The following is an 18,030-nucleotide window of genomic DNA, read 5'->3' as shown; positions in this document are numbered from 1 at the left end:
GATTCTCAAAAATTGAAACATTCCAGGCATTTATATATGAACTCCAGCCGTACTTTATCAAAAGCCTTTTCAAAGTCAGCTATGAAAACCAGGCCTGGATTCCCCGATATTTCATAGTATTCTATTGTTTCCAGTACTTGTCCTATATTATCTCCAATGTATCGTCCATGTAAAAAACCTGTCTGATTAGAATGAATAATATCAGACAAAACCTTTTCAATTGTATGCGCTAAGCATTTAGCTAGAATTTCTGCATCACAACACTGAAGTGTAAGAGGCCTCCAATTTTTTAAATGGACTGGATCTTTATATACACCACTTGGATCCTGTTTCAATAATAATTAAATCCGACCTTCTTGTTGCGTGTCTGATAATCTTCTGTTAATATAGGAGTGGTTAAAACATGCTAATAATGGTCCTCTGAGTATATCAAAAAAACGTTTGGTATACTTCCACTGGTATGCCATCCAGCCCTGGAGTTTTCCCGGACTTTAATTGCATCATGAAGTTCCTCCTCTATAATTTGGCCTTCACATGAGTCTTTCTGTACAGATGTTAATTTTACATTGTTAATAGGAAAATAATCCATACAATTAGCTTCGGTTAGTGGAGATGGAGGAGACTGAAGGGAAAACATTAACTGCTTTGGGATCGGTGTCCCATCCAGAGGACGGTTGAGCTAACGTAGGCTAATGTGATTAGCATGAAGTTGTAAGTAACAAGAACATTTCCCAGGACATAGACATATCTAATATTGGCAGATAGCTTAAATTCTTATTATTCTAACTGCACTGTCCAATTTACAGTAGCTATTACAGTGAAAGAATACCATGCTATTGTTTGAGGAGAGTGCACAATTTTGAACATGAAAAGTTATTAATAAACAAATTAGGTACATTTGGGCAGTCTTGATACAAAATTTTGAACAGAAATGCAATGGTTCATTGGATCAGTCTAAAACATTGCACATACACTGCTGCCATCTAGTGGCCAAAATCTAAATTGCACCTGGGCTGGAATAATACATTATGGCCTTTCTCTTGCATTTCAAAGATTATGGTAAAAAAAAAAATACAAAAGAACGGTTGGGTTTTTCTATGTATTATCTTTACCAGATCTATTGTGTTATATTCTCCTACATGCCTTTCACATTTCCACAAACTTCAAAGTGTTTCCTTTCAAATGGTACCAAGAATATGCATATCCTTGCTTAAGGGCCTGAGCTACAGGCAGTTAGATTTGGGTATTTTAATGCGAAAATGGAAATAAATGGGCGCATCCTTAAGAGGATCCTTAAAGTACTTTACTTCCTCTTTCAAATTATAATTCGGTGAATCATGAGTGACTCCATCATTTGTAACAAGTTTCAGTGAAAAGTTTTTGGTAGCATTTCTATGTTGAAGATTGAAAAATAATTGGTCTGCATTTTTCCCAATATTCCATCCAGTTAGCTTTATTTTTATAATACATTACACTGGATCTTTCTTGAATAAGTTCCTCCCTTTCTTTTTGTTTTTCCTCTAACTTACTCTGAACCTCTATGGTACAGTTTTTATTGCTATCTATCTGTACTGTACCCTCACCCACGTGGAAATTCTGTAAGAGTAATATATATACCAATTATATACCGCATTCTGTCCCCTCTCATCACTTTTAAAACTTTTGGTGCCAGAGAGAATGACATAAGAAAGTAATCAAGACGACTAGCTTGATTGAGCCTCCGCCATGTATATCTCACTAGGTCTGGGTAATTAAGTCTCCATATATCCACTAATTCCAATATATCCATGACATTCATGATTTCCCTAAGTGCCTGAGGGTGATAGTTTGTAGTGTGATTTCCTTTACGGTCCATAGAGGTATTTAAAACCGTATTAAAATCTCCCAATCACTTGTGTTAGCTTATTACAGTATTATAGACGCTATGTCCTCGGATTTCCTATGATTGTCCACGTTGAAGAACCCCTCAAATTCTAACGACTCTTGTGTAGCTTGTGAGCATCAGAGCAAAAGATGTTACACATCGTGAGAGTCTCAGCTTCCATATATAGCTTTTAATAGTTTGCAGTCAAACCATTCAGACTCAACAGACATTTTTGTAAAAAGATCAAGCCCCGGGCCCCTTTGGGATCCGCCCTTGTCTCACAAATGCCGCTCTAGCTCAGCCCCCGTTAATCACACAGACTAACGGATATGGAAGAAATAGATTAATCCAATGGTACAACCCAGAAGTCTGTAGCCCAAACACAAAATGTTTAAAAGGGGTTAGAAGTCGAAAGCCTGCCGACGTTACGGTGGGATTCATTGGGTTAAAGCGCATTGACCCAAAACTAGCTGGTCAGCACAACCAAGTCAGTACCATATAAATTGAATGATATAACTAGAACTAGAATAGAGTGGTTTTATGTCTATGGTCAATGCTCCCAGAGACACACACAGACATATTACCCAAAGATATTTGTCATATTTTGTAGTACAATACTATTTTTATGATGTTTTTTTAACACTACCCTCTGTCCTTTCTGTATGAAACTTTTATTCTGTTGTTTTTAAATTCTCTTTTCTGTTCTTCTGTTTCTTCTCTTTCCAATTCTTAGCACAGATCTATTGATTTCATTTGAGGACTTGACCTGTAAATTAGATTTGTCAAATTAGAGTCCATCCGGTAGGTATGTGCTGTTTGTAGACAGCTTGCTAGATTGACTTTATCAGATCCGTCGGGCCAAACAAGGTAGAGGGCCTTTGGCAAAGACAGGTTCTTGGTTTCTCTCATTGGACCTCAGACACACTGTAGCTGGACAGGAGAAGAAAAGAGGTTAGGTTGGTTGGAAGGTCAGTGAGTGCAGTCTCAGATTGGTGTGTCAGTCAGTGCTAAGGTATGTTGGTTAAGTTGTTACTTTAGCTGTTAACTCAGTTGTTATGATGTGATATCTGGACTACCACCGTTGCCATTATAAACTCAGCAAAAAATTAAACCTCCCTTTTTCAGGACCCTGTCTTTCAAAGATAATTCGTAAAAATCCAAATAACTTCACAGATCTTCATTGTAAATGGTTTAAACACTGTTTCCCATGCTTGTTTAATGAACCATAAACAATTAATGAACATGCACCTGTGGAACGGTCGTTAAGACACTAACAGCTTACAGACGGTAGGCAATTAAGGTCACAGTTATGAAAACTTAGGACACTAAAGAGGCCTTTCTACTGACTCTGAAAAACACCAAAAGAAAAATGCCCAGGGTCCATGCTCATCTGCGTGAACGTGCCTTAGGCATGCTGCAAGGAGGCAAGAGGACTGCAGATGTGGCCAGGGCAATAAATTGCAATATCTGTACTGTGAGACGCCTAAGACGGCGCTACAGGGAGACAGGACGGATAGCTGATCATCTTCGCAGTGGCAGACCACGTGTAACAACACCTGCACAGGATCGGTACATCCGAACATCACACCTGCGGGACAGGTACAGGATGGAACAACAACTGCCCAAGATACACCAGGAACGCACAATCCCTCCATCAGTGCTCAGACTGTCCGCAATAGGCTGAGAGAGGCTGGACTGAGGGCTTGTAGGCCTGTTGTAAGGCAGGTCCTCACCAGACATCACCGGCAACAATGTTGCCTATGGGCACAAACCCACCGTTGCTGGACCAGACAGGACTAGCAAAAAGTGCTCTTCACTGACGAGTCGCGGTTTTGTCTCACCAGGGGTGATGGTAAGATTCGCACTTATCGTTGAAGGAATGAGCGTTACACCAAGGCCTGTACTCTGGAGCGGGATCGATTTGGAGGTGGAGGGTCCGTCATGGTCTGGGGCGGTGTGTCACAGCATCATCGGACTGAGCTTGTTGTCATTCCAGGCAATCTCAACGCTGTGCGTTCCAGGGAAGACCACCTCCTCCCTCATGTGGTACCCTTCCTGCAGGCTCATCCTGACATGGTCCTCCAGCATGACAATGCCACCAGCCATACTGCTCGTTCTGTGTGTGATTTCCTGCAAGACAGGAATGTCAGTGTTCTGCCATGGCCAGCGAAGAGCCCGGATCTCAATCCCATTGAGCATGTCTGGGACCTGTTGGATTGGAGGGTGAGGGCTAGGGCCATTCCCCCCAGAAATGTCCGGGAACTGGCAGGTGCATTGGTGGAAGAGTGGGGTAACATCTCAAAGCAAGAACTGGCAAATCTGGTGCAGTCCATGAGGAGGAGATGCACTGCAGTACTTAATGCATCTGGTGGACCCCCCCCCCCCCCAAGCTGAGTTTAGAATCTTCTGAATGGCCCGGACAAAGGTCACTGCCAAAGAGGCTCTCAGTTTTGATTAAAATACTTGTCAGCGCTTCTGTTTTCATTTGTCTCTGTATTGACCTCTATGTAAGGTTCGGGGTTCAGGGGTCATCCATCCCTGACTGCCCAGTGGACCCTGACTTAGTCCTCGTCACACTCATATAATATATTATGTCATAGAGGTTGTGACCTTACTCCCACACAGCTCCCTCTCATCCTCTCTGTTAAGAACACATCACTTTGCTGCTCCATCTCTTCATCCATCTATCCTCAAACCTCTCTCTCTTGCTCTCTCTCGCTCTCCATCCCTCAGTTCCATCTGGCTCTCCATCCATCTCTCCTGAAACCTCTACCTCTTTCTCTCCATCTCATTTCCCCGGGCGCCAAAGACGTGGATGTCGATTATGGCAGCCCGCCGCACCTCTCTGATTCAGAGGGGTTGGGTTAAATGCAGAAGACACATTTCAGTTGAATGCATTCAGTTGTACAACTGACTAGGTATCCCCCTTTCCCTTTCCTATCTCTTTTATGAACCGGTCCCTCTACTCTCATCTCTGCATCTCTCTCCTCAAAACCTTTCCACCCATCCTCTCCCTCTCCTTTTATCTTTCCATCTTTCCGTCCTACCAACCAACCTCACCGCACAGCTTATATTGACCTTCTTTCTTTCTATCACGCTGTCTTCCCATCTCTCCTCCCTTCCCTCTCTATCACTCCTCTCAATCGCTCTACGCTCTGTCTTTCCACTTATACCTCTTTGCCCTCCGTCTCACTCTATTCATCTCCCTTCAATCTCCCCATCTCTCCCTCCCTCCCCTTTCATCCCATTTCTTTCATCCTTCTCTCTATCTGTCCCTCCACGACTCATTCTCCTGTTTCTTTATCTCCTCTATCTGTGTTTCAAGCAGTGAGACAAAGTCTAGATTATGTATAGGAAGGATAATTCAATGAGCGTTACTGGGGATGACACAGAGTTAATCCACTTAATGAACACAATGCACTCTCTCTCTCTCTCTCTTGCTCTACCTCGTTATCTATCTCTTCACCCTTTCTCTCTCTCTCTCTCTCTCTCTTCTCTCACTCAATTATCCCCCCCCTCCTCTTTCATTCTTTCTTTTCTGTAGGCTGTTGATGGAGAGGATTTCGAATGACAGCCGGGACAGTGGTCATCACAGGCGGTATTTTAGCTACAGTTATCTTACTGTGCATCATCGCAGTACTGTGTTACTGTAGGCTGCAGGTAAGCCCCTCCTACAACCCTCTAGTCCTCTCTTCATTGTGGTCAGACCATGTGCTGTCACTGAACCGTTACTGTCCCAATAAGCATCAGGTCACTCTATACCTCTGATTGAGACCTCTGACTGGGTGCTTAATAATCTGCTTCAGTAAAACTGAAAGCCAAAAACAAAAAGGCATGGCACACCATGTAATTCAATCTAAACTTGAAAAGCCTTTATTTAGTTTTCCTTTAGCACTGACGCGCTTCAGCAAACATGTCTTCATCAAGATGTGCCCCTCTGGACTGTTCCCCTCTTCTCCGAGGTCAGACTATGTGGTACAGGAAGCTCCACGTCACAATCGCCACACACTCCGTAAGCAGTTAGACATCACAACATCACACACCCTTTGTATGTTCAAGCTGCACACACAGGCTTGGATATGTTCCCCCTCACACAGCTTGCTGGATGACTGTTTCTCAGAGCGTTCAGAACTCTCTCACTAGACTACATGTTTTGATGCAGAAGGGTTCTTTGGTTCTGGAATATCTGATGTTTTGTGATCATCAAACCTTCAGTGTGTAGATAGAACTGGGTAGGGGAGAGTGGGATACATTTGGCCACTTTTTACATTATAAGGTATAAAGGCTTAGTGTGTTTAACTGGGTAGGGGAGAGTGGGGGTATGTTTGGAACCTTATTTCAATTATAGTGTAAAACCTGGTAGGGGAGTGTGGGGTGTGTTGGGACATTTTTTTCTCCATTACAATGTATTACCATAAGACAGTAAGTGGGTCAGAAAGAGATGACATTTAATTAACTAACCATCCATTCCTATTCCATTCAGCTAAAAGATAGACATCCAGCTCCTTTTCTCAGAGTTATGTTAGTGTAATTGTATAAATACTTGGTTAATCTCCCATCTCTCTCTCATGCATGCTTACTCTCTTTTCCAGACTCCCTCTCAGTGTAATGCTGTGTAATAGCTCAATGTAATGTTTGGTAACAGCTTACCAAACTTCAATGTGTGCCACATGAGACAGTTTCATAAAGGCAGCATAGATTTAAAACAGGCCTGCCATCTCATTCAAGTACTATAGCTGTACATTTTAATGGATTGCTCTTTGTATCATCTCCTGAATGTTTTGTTTCTCTTCAATTATTGTTTCTCTTCATGTTGGTAATGGACTTTCCAAAAGAGACTTAAGTCTTAAAGTATTTGACGCTCTTGTTTGACCCAGGTTGGTCACAGATCAAATAGACCTAAAACTTTTTTTTATTCCTAGTGATAGACATGCTGCGATTATTAATGTTCTTATCTCCTCAGTCTCCCCTCTTTCCCTCTCTCTGACCTTATTAATGCTGTAGGAAGGAGAAGATTTCTTATTCTCAAGGATATGCAGTGAATATTGAAGTTCTCCTCGTTTTTTGTCTCCCTGACAGTATTATTGCTGTAAGAAGGAGGAGTCTGAGTCGGAGGAGGAGGAGCCCGACTTCGCTGTGACGTCCCGCCTCCCGCCTGTACACTCCAATCACAACATCGTGGCGGCGTCGGCCGCCGCCTCCAACCCCAACGGCCCCGCCCTCTTCACACCGCCGTTGGCGCGTAAACTGACGCGCTCGCAGACATTCTGCCCGTCGTGCACGCACCATGAGCTGCCCTTCTACCTGCAGCACCCGGACGGACTGCGGAACGGCGGCGACCGCATCAGCTACCGCAGTGTCCAGCAGCACGACCTGGACCTGCCCTTAGAAATGCCCAGCTACCACAAACTCAACCTGACCCGGTCGGTCACTATGAAGGACATGTTCAACCGCAGCTGCAGCATCAGCACTGACGTTTAGCGCCATTAGCGCCACCCGGTGGCATTGAGGACTCATGGAAATCGATGGATAATACAATGGGGACAGATAGTGGGACTGTGATTCTCCCATGAACCTCGCTCTTACGCTCAGTTATAACCACACATTAACTGGTGAAAAGATAAATCTGCGAGTTTGTCCTCTCCTCATTCTGCTTGGTCTGTGGTACAGTAGGAGGTTGACCCTGAAATACCATAGAGTTTCTACACTGTCTGGACTCATACTGTTGGATTACCCTAAACCTAAACCACCTTCTGGTTTAAATCCACCAAATCAACTCTACCTTTAAATAACCAAAAAAAACAGACTTTGTGTAGTTGCTGCTAAAGAAACCAAGAAACCATGGTGATAAGGAGGAGGGTTATGGAGGCTACTCGCACTAGTGTGTCTCTCCACCAATCTCCAGCCTGATCACCAGAAAGGGGCCGGAGCAGATCACATCCCAAGTTATGGATTATTCATCCATCGCATCATGGTTTGGAAATGGAGGAAGAGAGGAGGAACAACATGTCAAAGACCATAAAAATGTAGGAGATAAAAGGCTTGCGTTGGAAAGTAGGGGAAGGAGTCCTCTGCTCTGTTTTCTACATGCAGCTTTTTGGGGGGAGAGAGAGAGCCGTGTTGCTACGAGAGCATTAGAGACTTGCTGCTTCTCATGGAAGACCAACCAGTGGTGATGGCTTGATCTTTTCTTGTACATAAAGCAGGAGATTGGGATTCTGTTCTTAATCTTAATGTGGATTCAGTTAGGATGAGAGGTGTGTGTTTTACATACCAAGGAAGTGATATATGGAAATAATCCTAGCCAGCACTGTACACAACACGGTATCCTACTTTTGTAGACTCTAATTGGGTTGCAATAACATTAAAAGGACATTAAAGGGGGGGGCGTTTAAGTTAAGTTATTTATTAATGTGATTTACCAAACAGAATGTGTCCAGGGTTGGCTTAACCCGTGGGGATAAACAAGCTAAGTGGGTTTTGAAAATAGTTGTCCTTTTTTTTAAGTTTTACTTCAGTCGTTATCATTACTGAATATTGTGAAACAGCATCTATACTATTTATGTCTGATGAGTGCTGAGAAACCATACAGACGAGAAAAAAAAAGATATTTTATACACTTTATTATGTCATTTATGGTTATCTTGTTCACTGGAGTTTCAAATCGTGGTATTTTCACCGGATTCCTTGTGTTGTCTAAAATCTGAGATCCACAGGCTAATAAATCGAAACAACGTTTTGTGGTTTATCTTCATTCGATTGGATTGGACTTGGTTTAGCTCCCTCTCCACTCGCCTTGTTGGACTAGAAGGATGAACTCTGCACTCGATTTAGAGGCCTGGGAGAGTATGATCGTTCTCTCTGAGCTCTGCAAGCAGGACTGAAGGAAGCACTGTGCTCTGTGCACAGTATAGTCAGGATGGGGATGGAGAGACTGCGGTTGTGTTTTTATGCCCACGGGCCACTCTTTCTATCAGATTATTTACTGCAGAGATTAAATCAGAGTGAATGTGGGGTGGGGGCTGGAATCTGATTGGCTCCCTTATGTTGTTGTCCTCTCACTCCATCTGTACATTCAGTGGTATTGGATGCTTTGCCTCTTTCTTCTTCTTCCTTTTACCACCACCAGTTGACTAGCGAACACGGTTGTTCTTTTGTTTGCTTATCCCAGCAAATTAAACAATTTGTCCGAACGGTATGGGCCTTTATATTTAGTTGATCTATTCTTGCGTCATGAGCATTCAAGCAAACAAACACACAGTCACGCATACAGTGCATTCGGAAAGTATTCAGACCCCTTCACTTTCCCATATTTTGTTACGTTACAGCCTTATTCTAAAATGGCTTAAATATTATTTTTACACACAAATCTACACAAAATACCCCATAATGATGAAGCGAAAACAGGTTTTGAGACATTTTTGCAAATATATAATTTTCTTTTGAACAGAAATACCTTATTTCCGTAAGTATTCAGATCCTTTGCTATGAGACTCGAAATAGAGCTCAGGTGCTTCCTGTTTCTATTGATCATCCTTGAGATGTTTCTACAACTTGATTGGAGTCCACCTGTGATAAATTCAATTGATTGGAAAGGCACACACCTGTTTATATAAGGTCCCACAGTTGACAGTGCATGTCAGAGCAAAAACCAAGTCATGAGGTGGAAATAATTGTCCGTAGAGCTCCGGGACAGGATTGTGTCGAAGCACAGATCTGGGAAAGGGTACCAAAAAATGGCTGCAGCATTGAAGGTCCCCAAGAACACAGTGGCCTCCATTATTCTTAAATGGAAGAAGTTTGGAACCACCAAGACTCTTCCTAGAGCTGGTCCCCAGCTCAGTTTGGAGCAATCGGTAGAGAAGGGCCTTGGTCAGGGAGGTGGCCTAGAACCCGATGGTCACGCTGACAGAGCTCCAGAGTTCCTCTGTGTAGATGGGAGAACCTTCAAGAAGGACAACCATCTCAGCAGCACTTCACCAATCAGGCATTTATGGTAGAGTGCCAGACAGAAGCCACTCCTCAGTAAAAGGCACAACACAGCCCGCTTGGAGTTTGTCTAAAGGCAGCTAAAGACTCTCAGACCATGAGAAACAAGATTCTCTGGTCTGATGAAACGAAGATTGAACTCTTTGGCCTGAATGCCAAGTATCACGTCTGGAGGAAACCTGGCACCATCCTTACGGTGAAAAAGAGTGGTGGCTGGAGGATGTTTTTCAGCAGCAGGGACTGGGAGAATCGTCAGGATCGAGGGAAAGATGAACGGAGCAAAGTACAGAGAGATCCTTGATGAAAACCTTCTCCAGAGCTCTGAATGTCCTTGAGTGGCCCGGCCACAGCCCAGACTTGATCCCGATCTAACATCTCTGGAGAGAACTGAAAATAGCTGTGCAGCGGCGCTCCCCATCCAATCTGACAGAGCTTGAGAGGATCTGCAGAGAAAAATGGGAGAAACACCCCAAATACAGGTGTGCCAAACTTGTAGCGTCATTCCCCAAAATACTTGAGGCTGTAATCGTCAGGGAGAGGTGCTTCAACAATGTAGTAGGTAAAGGGTCTGAATACTTATGTAAATGTGATGTTTCAGTTTTTGTTTGTAATAAATTTGCAAAAATTTCTAAAAACGTGTTTTTGTCATTATGTGGTATTGAGTGTAGATTGATGAGGGAGAAAACAATTGAATCAATATTAGAATAAGGCTGTAATGTAACAAAGTGTGGAAAAAGTCAAGGGGTCTGAATACTTTCCGAATGCACTGTACATACATAAATGTATGCATACATATTATCTTTCAATATTTTCTCTTCCTTTTAAAAACTGAGCCCCACCGGAAATGTAGTGTCATAAGGAATTGTATGTGAGAGACAGATATTAAAGATGGAATCAGCGCCACTGGCCGCCCCACCACCACTGTTATTGTTTTTGTTGCGGAGTTGAGGAGCTTCGCACAGCATGCTAAGAAAATTTCAGTACATATTGTGCTCTTCTATCACACGTGCAATGATATCCGAGGGGAAAGGACTGTTTGTTGTTTACAGTAACCTCTTTGTTGTTGTAATATCGCAAAAGGACGTGGTTGTTTCACCATTAAGGATTCCAGGTTTAAGTACATGATTATATTACATTTATTTTTTATTATTATTATTATTTTTACAGTATTGGTGTTCTTTGCTGAACTACAGTATTGCTTTTTTTCAGTATTTGCATTTTATGATACACTTTCGTTGTTTCCAGCTCTCTATGGTAAAACATGTTTCTGTCATTGTTTCAACTGTATGACTAAGGAACACATGGTTACGAATAAAAGTCTGTGAAAATCTCTAGTATTTTATGTACATCTCTACAGTAGTTGTTACAACGAAAGCAAATATACATTTTCTTACAATTTCATTTTTGTATTTTATTTTTTAACCTTTAACCTTTATTTAACTAGGCAAGCCAGTTAAGAACCCATTTTTATTTACAATGACGGCAATTTACTATGGACATGGCTAAGGACCTCCCCCTAAAGACCTCCCCAAATCTTATTTACTCAGAGTTATACAACATCACATATTCATCAGCATCAAGTATAATGTCCATTGAGTTATGAAATATGGAGTAAACAGTTACTGTAAGTGACATCAAAGATGACAGACATTGGATGGATATATAAATGCATATAAAACAAGTCACTTCCTAACATAGTTGAATACCAGTGATGGGAAACATGGCCTCATGCTGCTACAAGTGTGATGGAGAAATCTCCTAAAAACTCAGGGTGTACTCTGTAAAGACCACAGCTATAAAGTCTATTTCCAGTGCTATAGTCACACCTCTTTGAGATGATAGTGATGAAAATAAAATGTTTTTTTTTTCTGGAAATGACACTGACGTGAGAATGAATCCCGAGACATATTTTGCCGATAAAGCATTGAGTCAGGATAGTGTGGGGTGTTTCACACAGTAAAACGGATGATGCGATTTCAGAGGGAACTGCAATTACTCATAGGATGACTCGACCCTGGTTCATGTAAGAATGAAATAGACCTACCACAATGGACAGACAGGACACCAATTATGTCATTGTCTCCTTTTTGTCTTTTTGTTACATAGAGGTAAAAAAGTACCTTATAATGCATCCACATTGTTCTGCTATGACCAATAATTTGACATATTCAAACGACTGTAATCAGATTTTGTCACTGAGACTGTTATAAAGACATTATTCACTGTAACTTAAAGCTAGATTCTTTAGTTGTAAATGAACCCTCTACTGCACACATTTGTGACCGACCCGCCTTGATTCAGGCTTATGTAGCAACATTTGAAATGGTGTTTTTTACATTGGATAAAAGCAGACACAGGGTTATAAAATGGTACATCATTTGAGGAACAATGGGAAAGTAATTCTGCTTTGAAAGTTGATAAACTTGTAACCTCATTTTTGAGAAAACGACCTTTGAATGTTTTGGTACCTACTGGAGAGCTCTTCTTTGTCTACACCTGTTGAGCATCGTTCACACCCTCTTAAACTTTAGCCGCCACCCAAACTCTGACCATTTTATTCGTCCTAGCAGAGCTGGTTAGGCTGTTTTCATGTTATCCAGAGCGTTGGTGACTGTAACTGTGCTGCTGGGAACAATTTAATTACTTTTTTTGCCAACGTTTACTGACATTGGCCATATTCAACGGGTGTTGAGTGTTCGTAAATTCATCAGTTATTCTGCGCTCTGGCACACTCAGACGAGAGTGCTCTGAAATCGGAGTAGATGGCCAGACTGAATTTACGAACGCAGCCGAAATGATTACTTGCATAGTGGAGTCTTTTGTTAAGACATGTAGCTAGGTAAACCATGAACCATAATCCCAACTCATTACGTTACTACCCTGTATGAATCTGCAGGTAACTAACCAACCAGGTTCAACGTTAAATAGCTAACATTAGGCTATAACTAGCCAAGAAAATGGCTTTGAGATACGAATAATAAGATCATACACATAACGTTAGCAAGCGAGCCAGCTACATTTTAGTTTTTTTCTTTGAAAACAATATTCCATCCTAAGATAATGTTTCAATAATAATTTTAAAAAATAATTTTCTTGAAGAATATAACTTATATTTCCTCAGGAACTTAGTTCAACTGTCGTACCCCATCACAACCCAAAATATAAGCTTGTTTTATTTACTCTGTTTGTTAACAATGTAAATGTAAACCACCATTGTATACAGTGCATTCGGAAAAGCATTCAGACCCCTTCACTTTTGTTCTTCTAAAAAATCTATTTTTTAAATCGTCATCAATCTACACACAATACTCCATAATGAGAGCAAAAACAGGTTTTTAGAAATGTTTGCAAATGTGTATATATATACAAAAACTTAAATATCACATTTACATAAGTATTCAGACCCTTAACTTAGTACTTTGTTGAAGCACCTTTGTCAGTGATTACAGCCTCGAGTCGTCTTGGGTATAACGCTACAAGCTTGACACATCTGTATTTGGGGAGTTTCTCCCATTCTTTTCTGCAGATCCTCAAGCTCTGTCAGGTTGGACAGGGAGTGTAGCTATTTTCAGGTCTCTCCAAATATGTTTGATCGGGTTCAAGTCCGGGCTCTGGCTTGGCCACTCAAGGACATTCAGAGACTCCGTTCATCTTTCCCTCAAGCCTGACTAGTCTCCCGGTCCCTGACTCTGAAAAGATCCCCACAGCATGATGCTGCCATCACCATGCTTCACCGTAGGGATGGTATTGACCAGGTGATTAGCTGTGCCAGGTTTCCTCCAGACGCTTGGCATTCATGCCATTCAGGTTCAATCGGACCAGAGATTCTTGTTTCTCATGATCTGTTTCTCATGGGTGGCTTTTGGCAAAATCCAAGCAGGCTGTCATGTGCCTTTTACTGAGGTGTGGCTTACGTCTGGCCACTCTAAATCAAATCAAATCAAATTTTATTGGTCACATACACATATTTAGCAGATGTTATTGTGGGTGTTGTGAAATTTTTGTGTTCCTAGCTCCAACAATGCAGTAATATCTAACAATTCACAACAATACACACAAATCTAAAAGTAAAATAATGGAATTAAGAAACATATAAATATTAGGACGAGCATTGTCGGAGTTGTCATGCCTTGATCTGTTTCACCTATCTTTGTGCTTGTCGCTATAGTCCCGCAGCTACACTCCCGGAAGCCGAGACCTTTCCCCCCCGCTCCAAGATCATTAACCCCTCTGCTGTTCGTCCTCTGTTGCCCTGTACCCTCCGTATACTTCCTACCTTTCCTGTGTCTAGAATTAAAACCATGTCTCACAGCCCTTTGACTCCTGAAGGTTCAACTAGGGGCAGGAGATTCCAGTACCTGGTTGACTGGGAGGGTTATTGCCCAGAGGAGAGGTGCTGGGTCTCTGCTAGGGACATCCTGGACCCAGGCCTCATCTCTGAGTTCCAGCGCCGGCACCCCGCTCAACCAGCTATGCGCCCAGTAGGACGCGAGGTGGCGTCCCTAGAGGTGGCGTCACGCCCTGATCTGTTTCCCCTGTCCTTCCTGTCTCCACCCCACTCCTGGTGTCTCCCATTATCCCCTGTGTATTTATACCTGTGTTCTTTGTTTGTCTGTTGCCAGTTTGTTTTGTTCGTAGAACCTACCAGCGTTTTGTTTCCATGCTCCCGCCTAATGCTTGCTCCTGTTTTCTAGTTTCCCAGTTCTAACCATTCTGCCTACCCTGAGCCTGCCTATCGTCCTGTACCTTTGCCCCACTACTCTGGATTACCGACCTCTGCCTGACCTGACCCTGAGCCTGAGCCTGCCTGCTGTCCTGTACCTTTACACCCTCTCTGGACTATTGACCCCTGCCTGCCTTGACCTGTCGTTTGCCTGCCCCTTTTGTAATAAACATTGTTACAGTTTGCATCTGGGTCTTACCTTATAACTTGATAGGAGTGGCATTGACTAAAATACAATAGAATAGAATACATTATATACACATGACATGACTAAAGCGGTATTTAAACATTACTAAAGTGACTAGTGTTCCATTATTAATAAAGTGACCAGTGATTCCTTGTCTATGTATATAGGGCAGAAGCCTCTAAGGTTCAGAGTTGAGTAACAAAGTGGTAGCCGGCTAGTGATGGCTATTTAACAGTCTGATGGTCTTCAGATAGAAGCTGTTTTACAGTCTCTCGGCCCCAGCTTTGATGCACCTGTACTGACCTTGCCTTCTGGATGATAGTGGGGTGAACAGGCCATGGCTCGGGTGGTTGATGTCCTTGATGATCTTTTTGGCCTTCCTGTGACATCGGGCGCTGTAGGTGTCCTGGAGGACAGGCAGTGTGCCCCAGGGAATGCTTTGTGCAGACCACCCTGTCGAGAGCTCTGCGGTTGCAGGCTGTGCAGTTGCCGTACCAGGCGATGATACAGCCCGACAGGATGCTCTCAATTGTGCATCTGTGAAAGTTTGAGGGTCTTAGGGGCCAAGCCAAATTTCTTCAGCCTCCTGATGTTGAAGAGGCGCTGTTGAGCCATCTTCACCACGTTGTTTGTGTAGGTGGACCATTTCAGATCATCAGCCGAGGAACTTGAAGCTTTCCACCTTCTCCACTGCGGTTCCGTCAATGTGGATAGGGGCGACCTCCCTCTGCTTTTTCCTGAAGTCCACGATCAGCTCTTTCGTTTTGTTGACGTTGAGGATAATTTTCCTGGCACCACTCTGCCAGGGCTCTCGCCTCCTCCATGCAGGCTGCCTCGTCATTGTTAGCAATCAGGCATACTATTGTTGTGTCATCTGCAAACTTGACGATTGAGTTGGGGGTGTGTGTGGCCACGCAGTCATGGGTGAACAGGGAGTACAGGAGTGGGTGAACACGCATCCTTGTTGGGCCTCTGTGTTGAGGACCAGTGAAGTGGAGGTATTGTTTCCTACCTTCACCACCTGGGGGCGGCTAGTCAGGAAGTCCAGGACCAGGTTGCACAGGGTGGAGTTCAGACCCAGGACCCCGAGCTTAATGATGCGCTTGTGCACAATATCTAAGGAAGTCTCAAGCCATTGCTCGCCTGAGGTAAAGTTTCTCATGATAAGCTGTAGACCACGTTACCTACTGAGAGAGTTTTCATCTATATTCTTGGTTGCTGTTTACATACCACCACAGTCAGAGGCTGGCACTAAGATAGCATTGAATGAGCTGTATTCCGCCATAAGCAAACAAGAAAACACTCACCAGAGGGGGCGCTCCTAGTAGCCGGGACTTTAATGCAGGGAAACTTAAATCAGTTTAACCAGATTTCGAACAGCATGTTAAATGTGCCACCAGAGGGAAAAGAACTCTGGACCATCTATACTCCACACACAGAGATGCATACAAAGCTCTCCCTTGCCCTCCATTTGGCAAATCTGACCATCCTCCTGATTCCTGCTTACAAGCAAAAATTAAAGCAGGAAGCACCAGTGACTAGATCAATAAAAAGGTGGTCAGATGAAGCAGATGCTAAGCTACAGGACTGTTTTACTAGCACAGACTGGAATATGTTCCGGGATTCCTCCAATGGCATTGAGGAGTACACCACATCTGTCATTGGCTTCATCAATAAGTGCACCGATGACGTCGTTCCCACAGTGACCGTACGTACATACCCCAACTACAAGCCATGGATTACAGGCAGCATCCGCACTGAGCTAAAGGCTAGAGCTGCCACTTTCAGAGAGCGGGACTCTACACTGGAAGCTTATAAGATATCCCGCTATGCCCTACCAGGACGTGTACTGTGAGCATGCGCTGACCAACTAGCAAGTGTCTTCACTGACATTTTCAACCTCTCCCTGTCCGAGTCTATAATACCAACATGTTTTAAGCAGACCACCATAGTGCCTGTGCCCAAGAACACTAAGGTAACCTGCCTAAATGACTACCGACCCGAGGCACTCACATCTGTAGCCATGAAGTGCTTTGAAAGGCTGGTCATGGCTCACATCAACACCATCATCCCAGAAACCCTAGACCCACTCCAATTTGCATACCGCCCCAACAGATCCACAGATTATGCAGTCTCTATTGCACTCCACACTGCCCTTTCCCACCTGGACAAAAGGAACACCTATGTGAGAATGCTATTCATTGACTACAGCTCAGCATTCAACACCATAGTGCCCTCAAAGCTTATCAAAAAGCTAAGGAACCTGGGACTAAAAACCTCCCTCTGCAACTGGATCCTGGACTTCCTGACGGGCTGCCCCCAGGTGGTAAGGTTAGGTAACAACACATCCGCTACCCTGATCCACAACATGGGGGCCCCTCAGGGGTGCGTGCTCAGCCCCCTCCTGTACTCCCTGTTCACTCATGACTGCACGGCAGGGCACAACTCCAACACCGTCATAAAATTTGCCGATGACACAACAGTGGTTGTGCCGTGGGGGAGATCTTTGTGGGCTATACTTGACCTTGTCTCAGGATGGTAAGTTGGTGGTTGGAGATATCCCTCTAGTGGTGTGGGGGCTGTGCTTTGCAAAGTGGGTGGGGTTATATCTGTTTGGCCCTGTATCGGTATCGTCGGATGGGGCCACAGTGTCTCCCGACCCCTCCTGTCTCAGCCTCCAGTATTTATGCTGCAATAGTTTATGTGTCAGGGGGCTAGGGTCAGTCTGTTATATCTGGAGTATTTCTCCTGTCTTATCCGGTGTCCTGTGTGAATTTAAGTATGCTCTCACTTTTTCTCTCTTTCGCTCTCTTTCTTTCTTTCTTTCTTTCTTTCTTTCTTTCTCTCTCTCTCTCGGAGGACCTGAGCCCTAGGACCATGCCTCAGGACTACCTGGCCTGATGACTTCTTGCTGTCCCCAGTCCACCTGGTCGTGCTGCTGCTCCAGTTTCAACTGTTCTGCCTGCGGCTATGGAACCCTGACCTGTTCACCGGACGTGCTACCTGTCCCAGACCTGCTGTTTTCAACTCTCTAGAGACAGCAGGAGCGGTAGAGATACTCTGAATGATCGGCTATGAAAAGCCAATTGACATTTTCTCCTGAGGTGCTGACATGTTGCACCCTCTACAACCACTGTGATTATTATTATTTGACCCTGCTGGTCATCTATGAACATTTGAACATCTTGGCCATGTTCTGTTATAATCTCCAACCGACACAGCCAGAAGAGGGCTGGCCACTCCTCATAGCCTGGTTCCTCTCTAGGT

General features: G+C 43.6%; 1 protein-coding gene across 1 annotated transcript in view; it reads left to right on the top strand.

The window, feature by feature from the left end:
• The window catches only part of LOC115159136 (protein FAM163B), a 39,944-nt gene extending 31,341 nt beyond the window's left edge, over window positions 1-8,603 (top strand). The window contains exons 2-3 of the mRNA XM_029708572.1: window positions 5,409-5,524; window positions 6,944-8,603. Coding sequence (XP_029564432.1) covers window positions 5,432-5,524; window positions 6,944-7,345 — 495 coding nt within the window. The 5' untranslated portion in view covers window positions 5,409-5,431 and the 3' untranslated portion in view covers window positions 7,346-8,603. The remainder of the gene's footprint in view (window positions 1-5,408; window positions 5,525-6,943) is intronic.
• Window positions 8,604-18,030: the final 9,427 nt, after the last annotated feature.

This window comes from Salmo trutta, chromosome 23, assembly GCF_901001165.1.
Source record: "Salmo trutta chromosome 23, fSalTru1.1, whole genome shotgun sequence".
Classification (NCBI taxonomy): Eukaryota; Metazoa; Chordata; class Actinopteri; order Salmoniformes; family Salmonidae; genus Salmo; species Salmo trutta.
The sequence above is the reverse complement of the archived record's forward strand: the minus strand, read 5'-3'. Positions and strand labels throughout refer to the sequence as shown.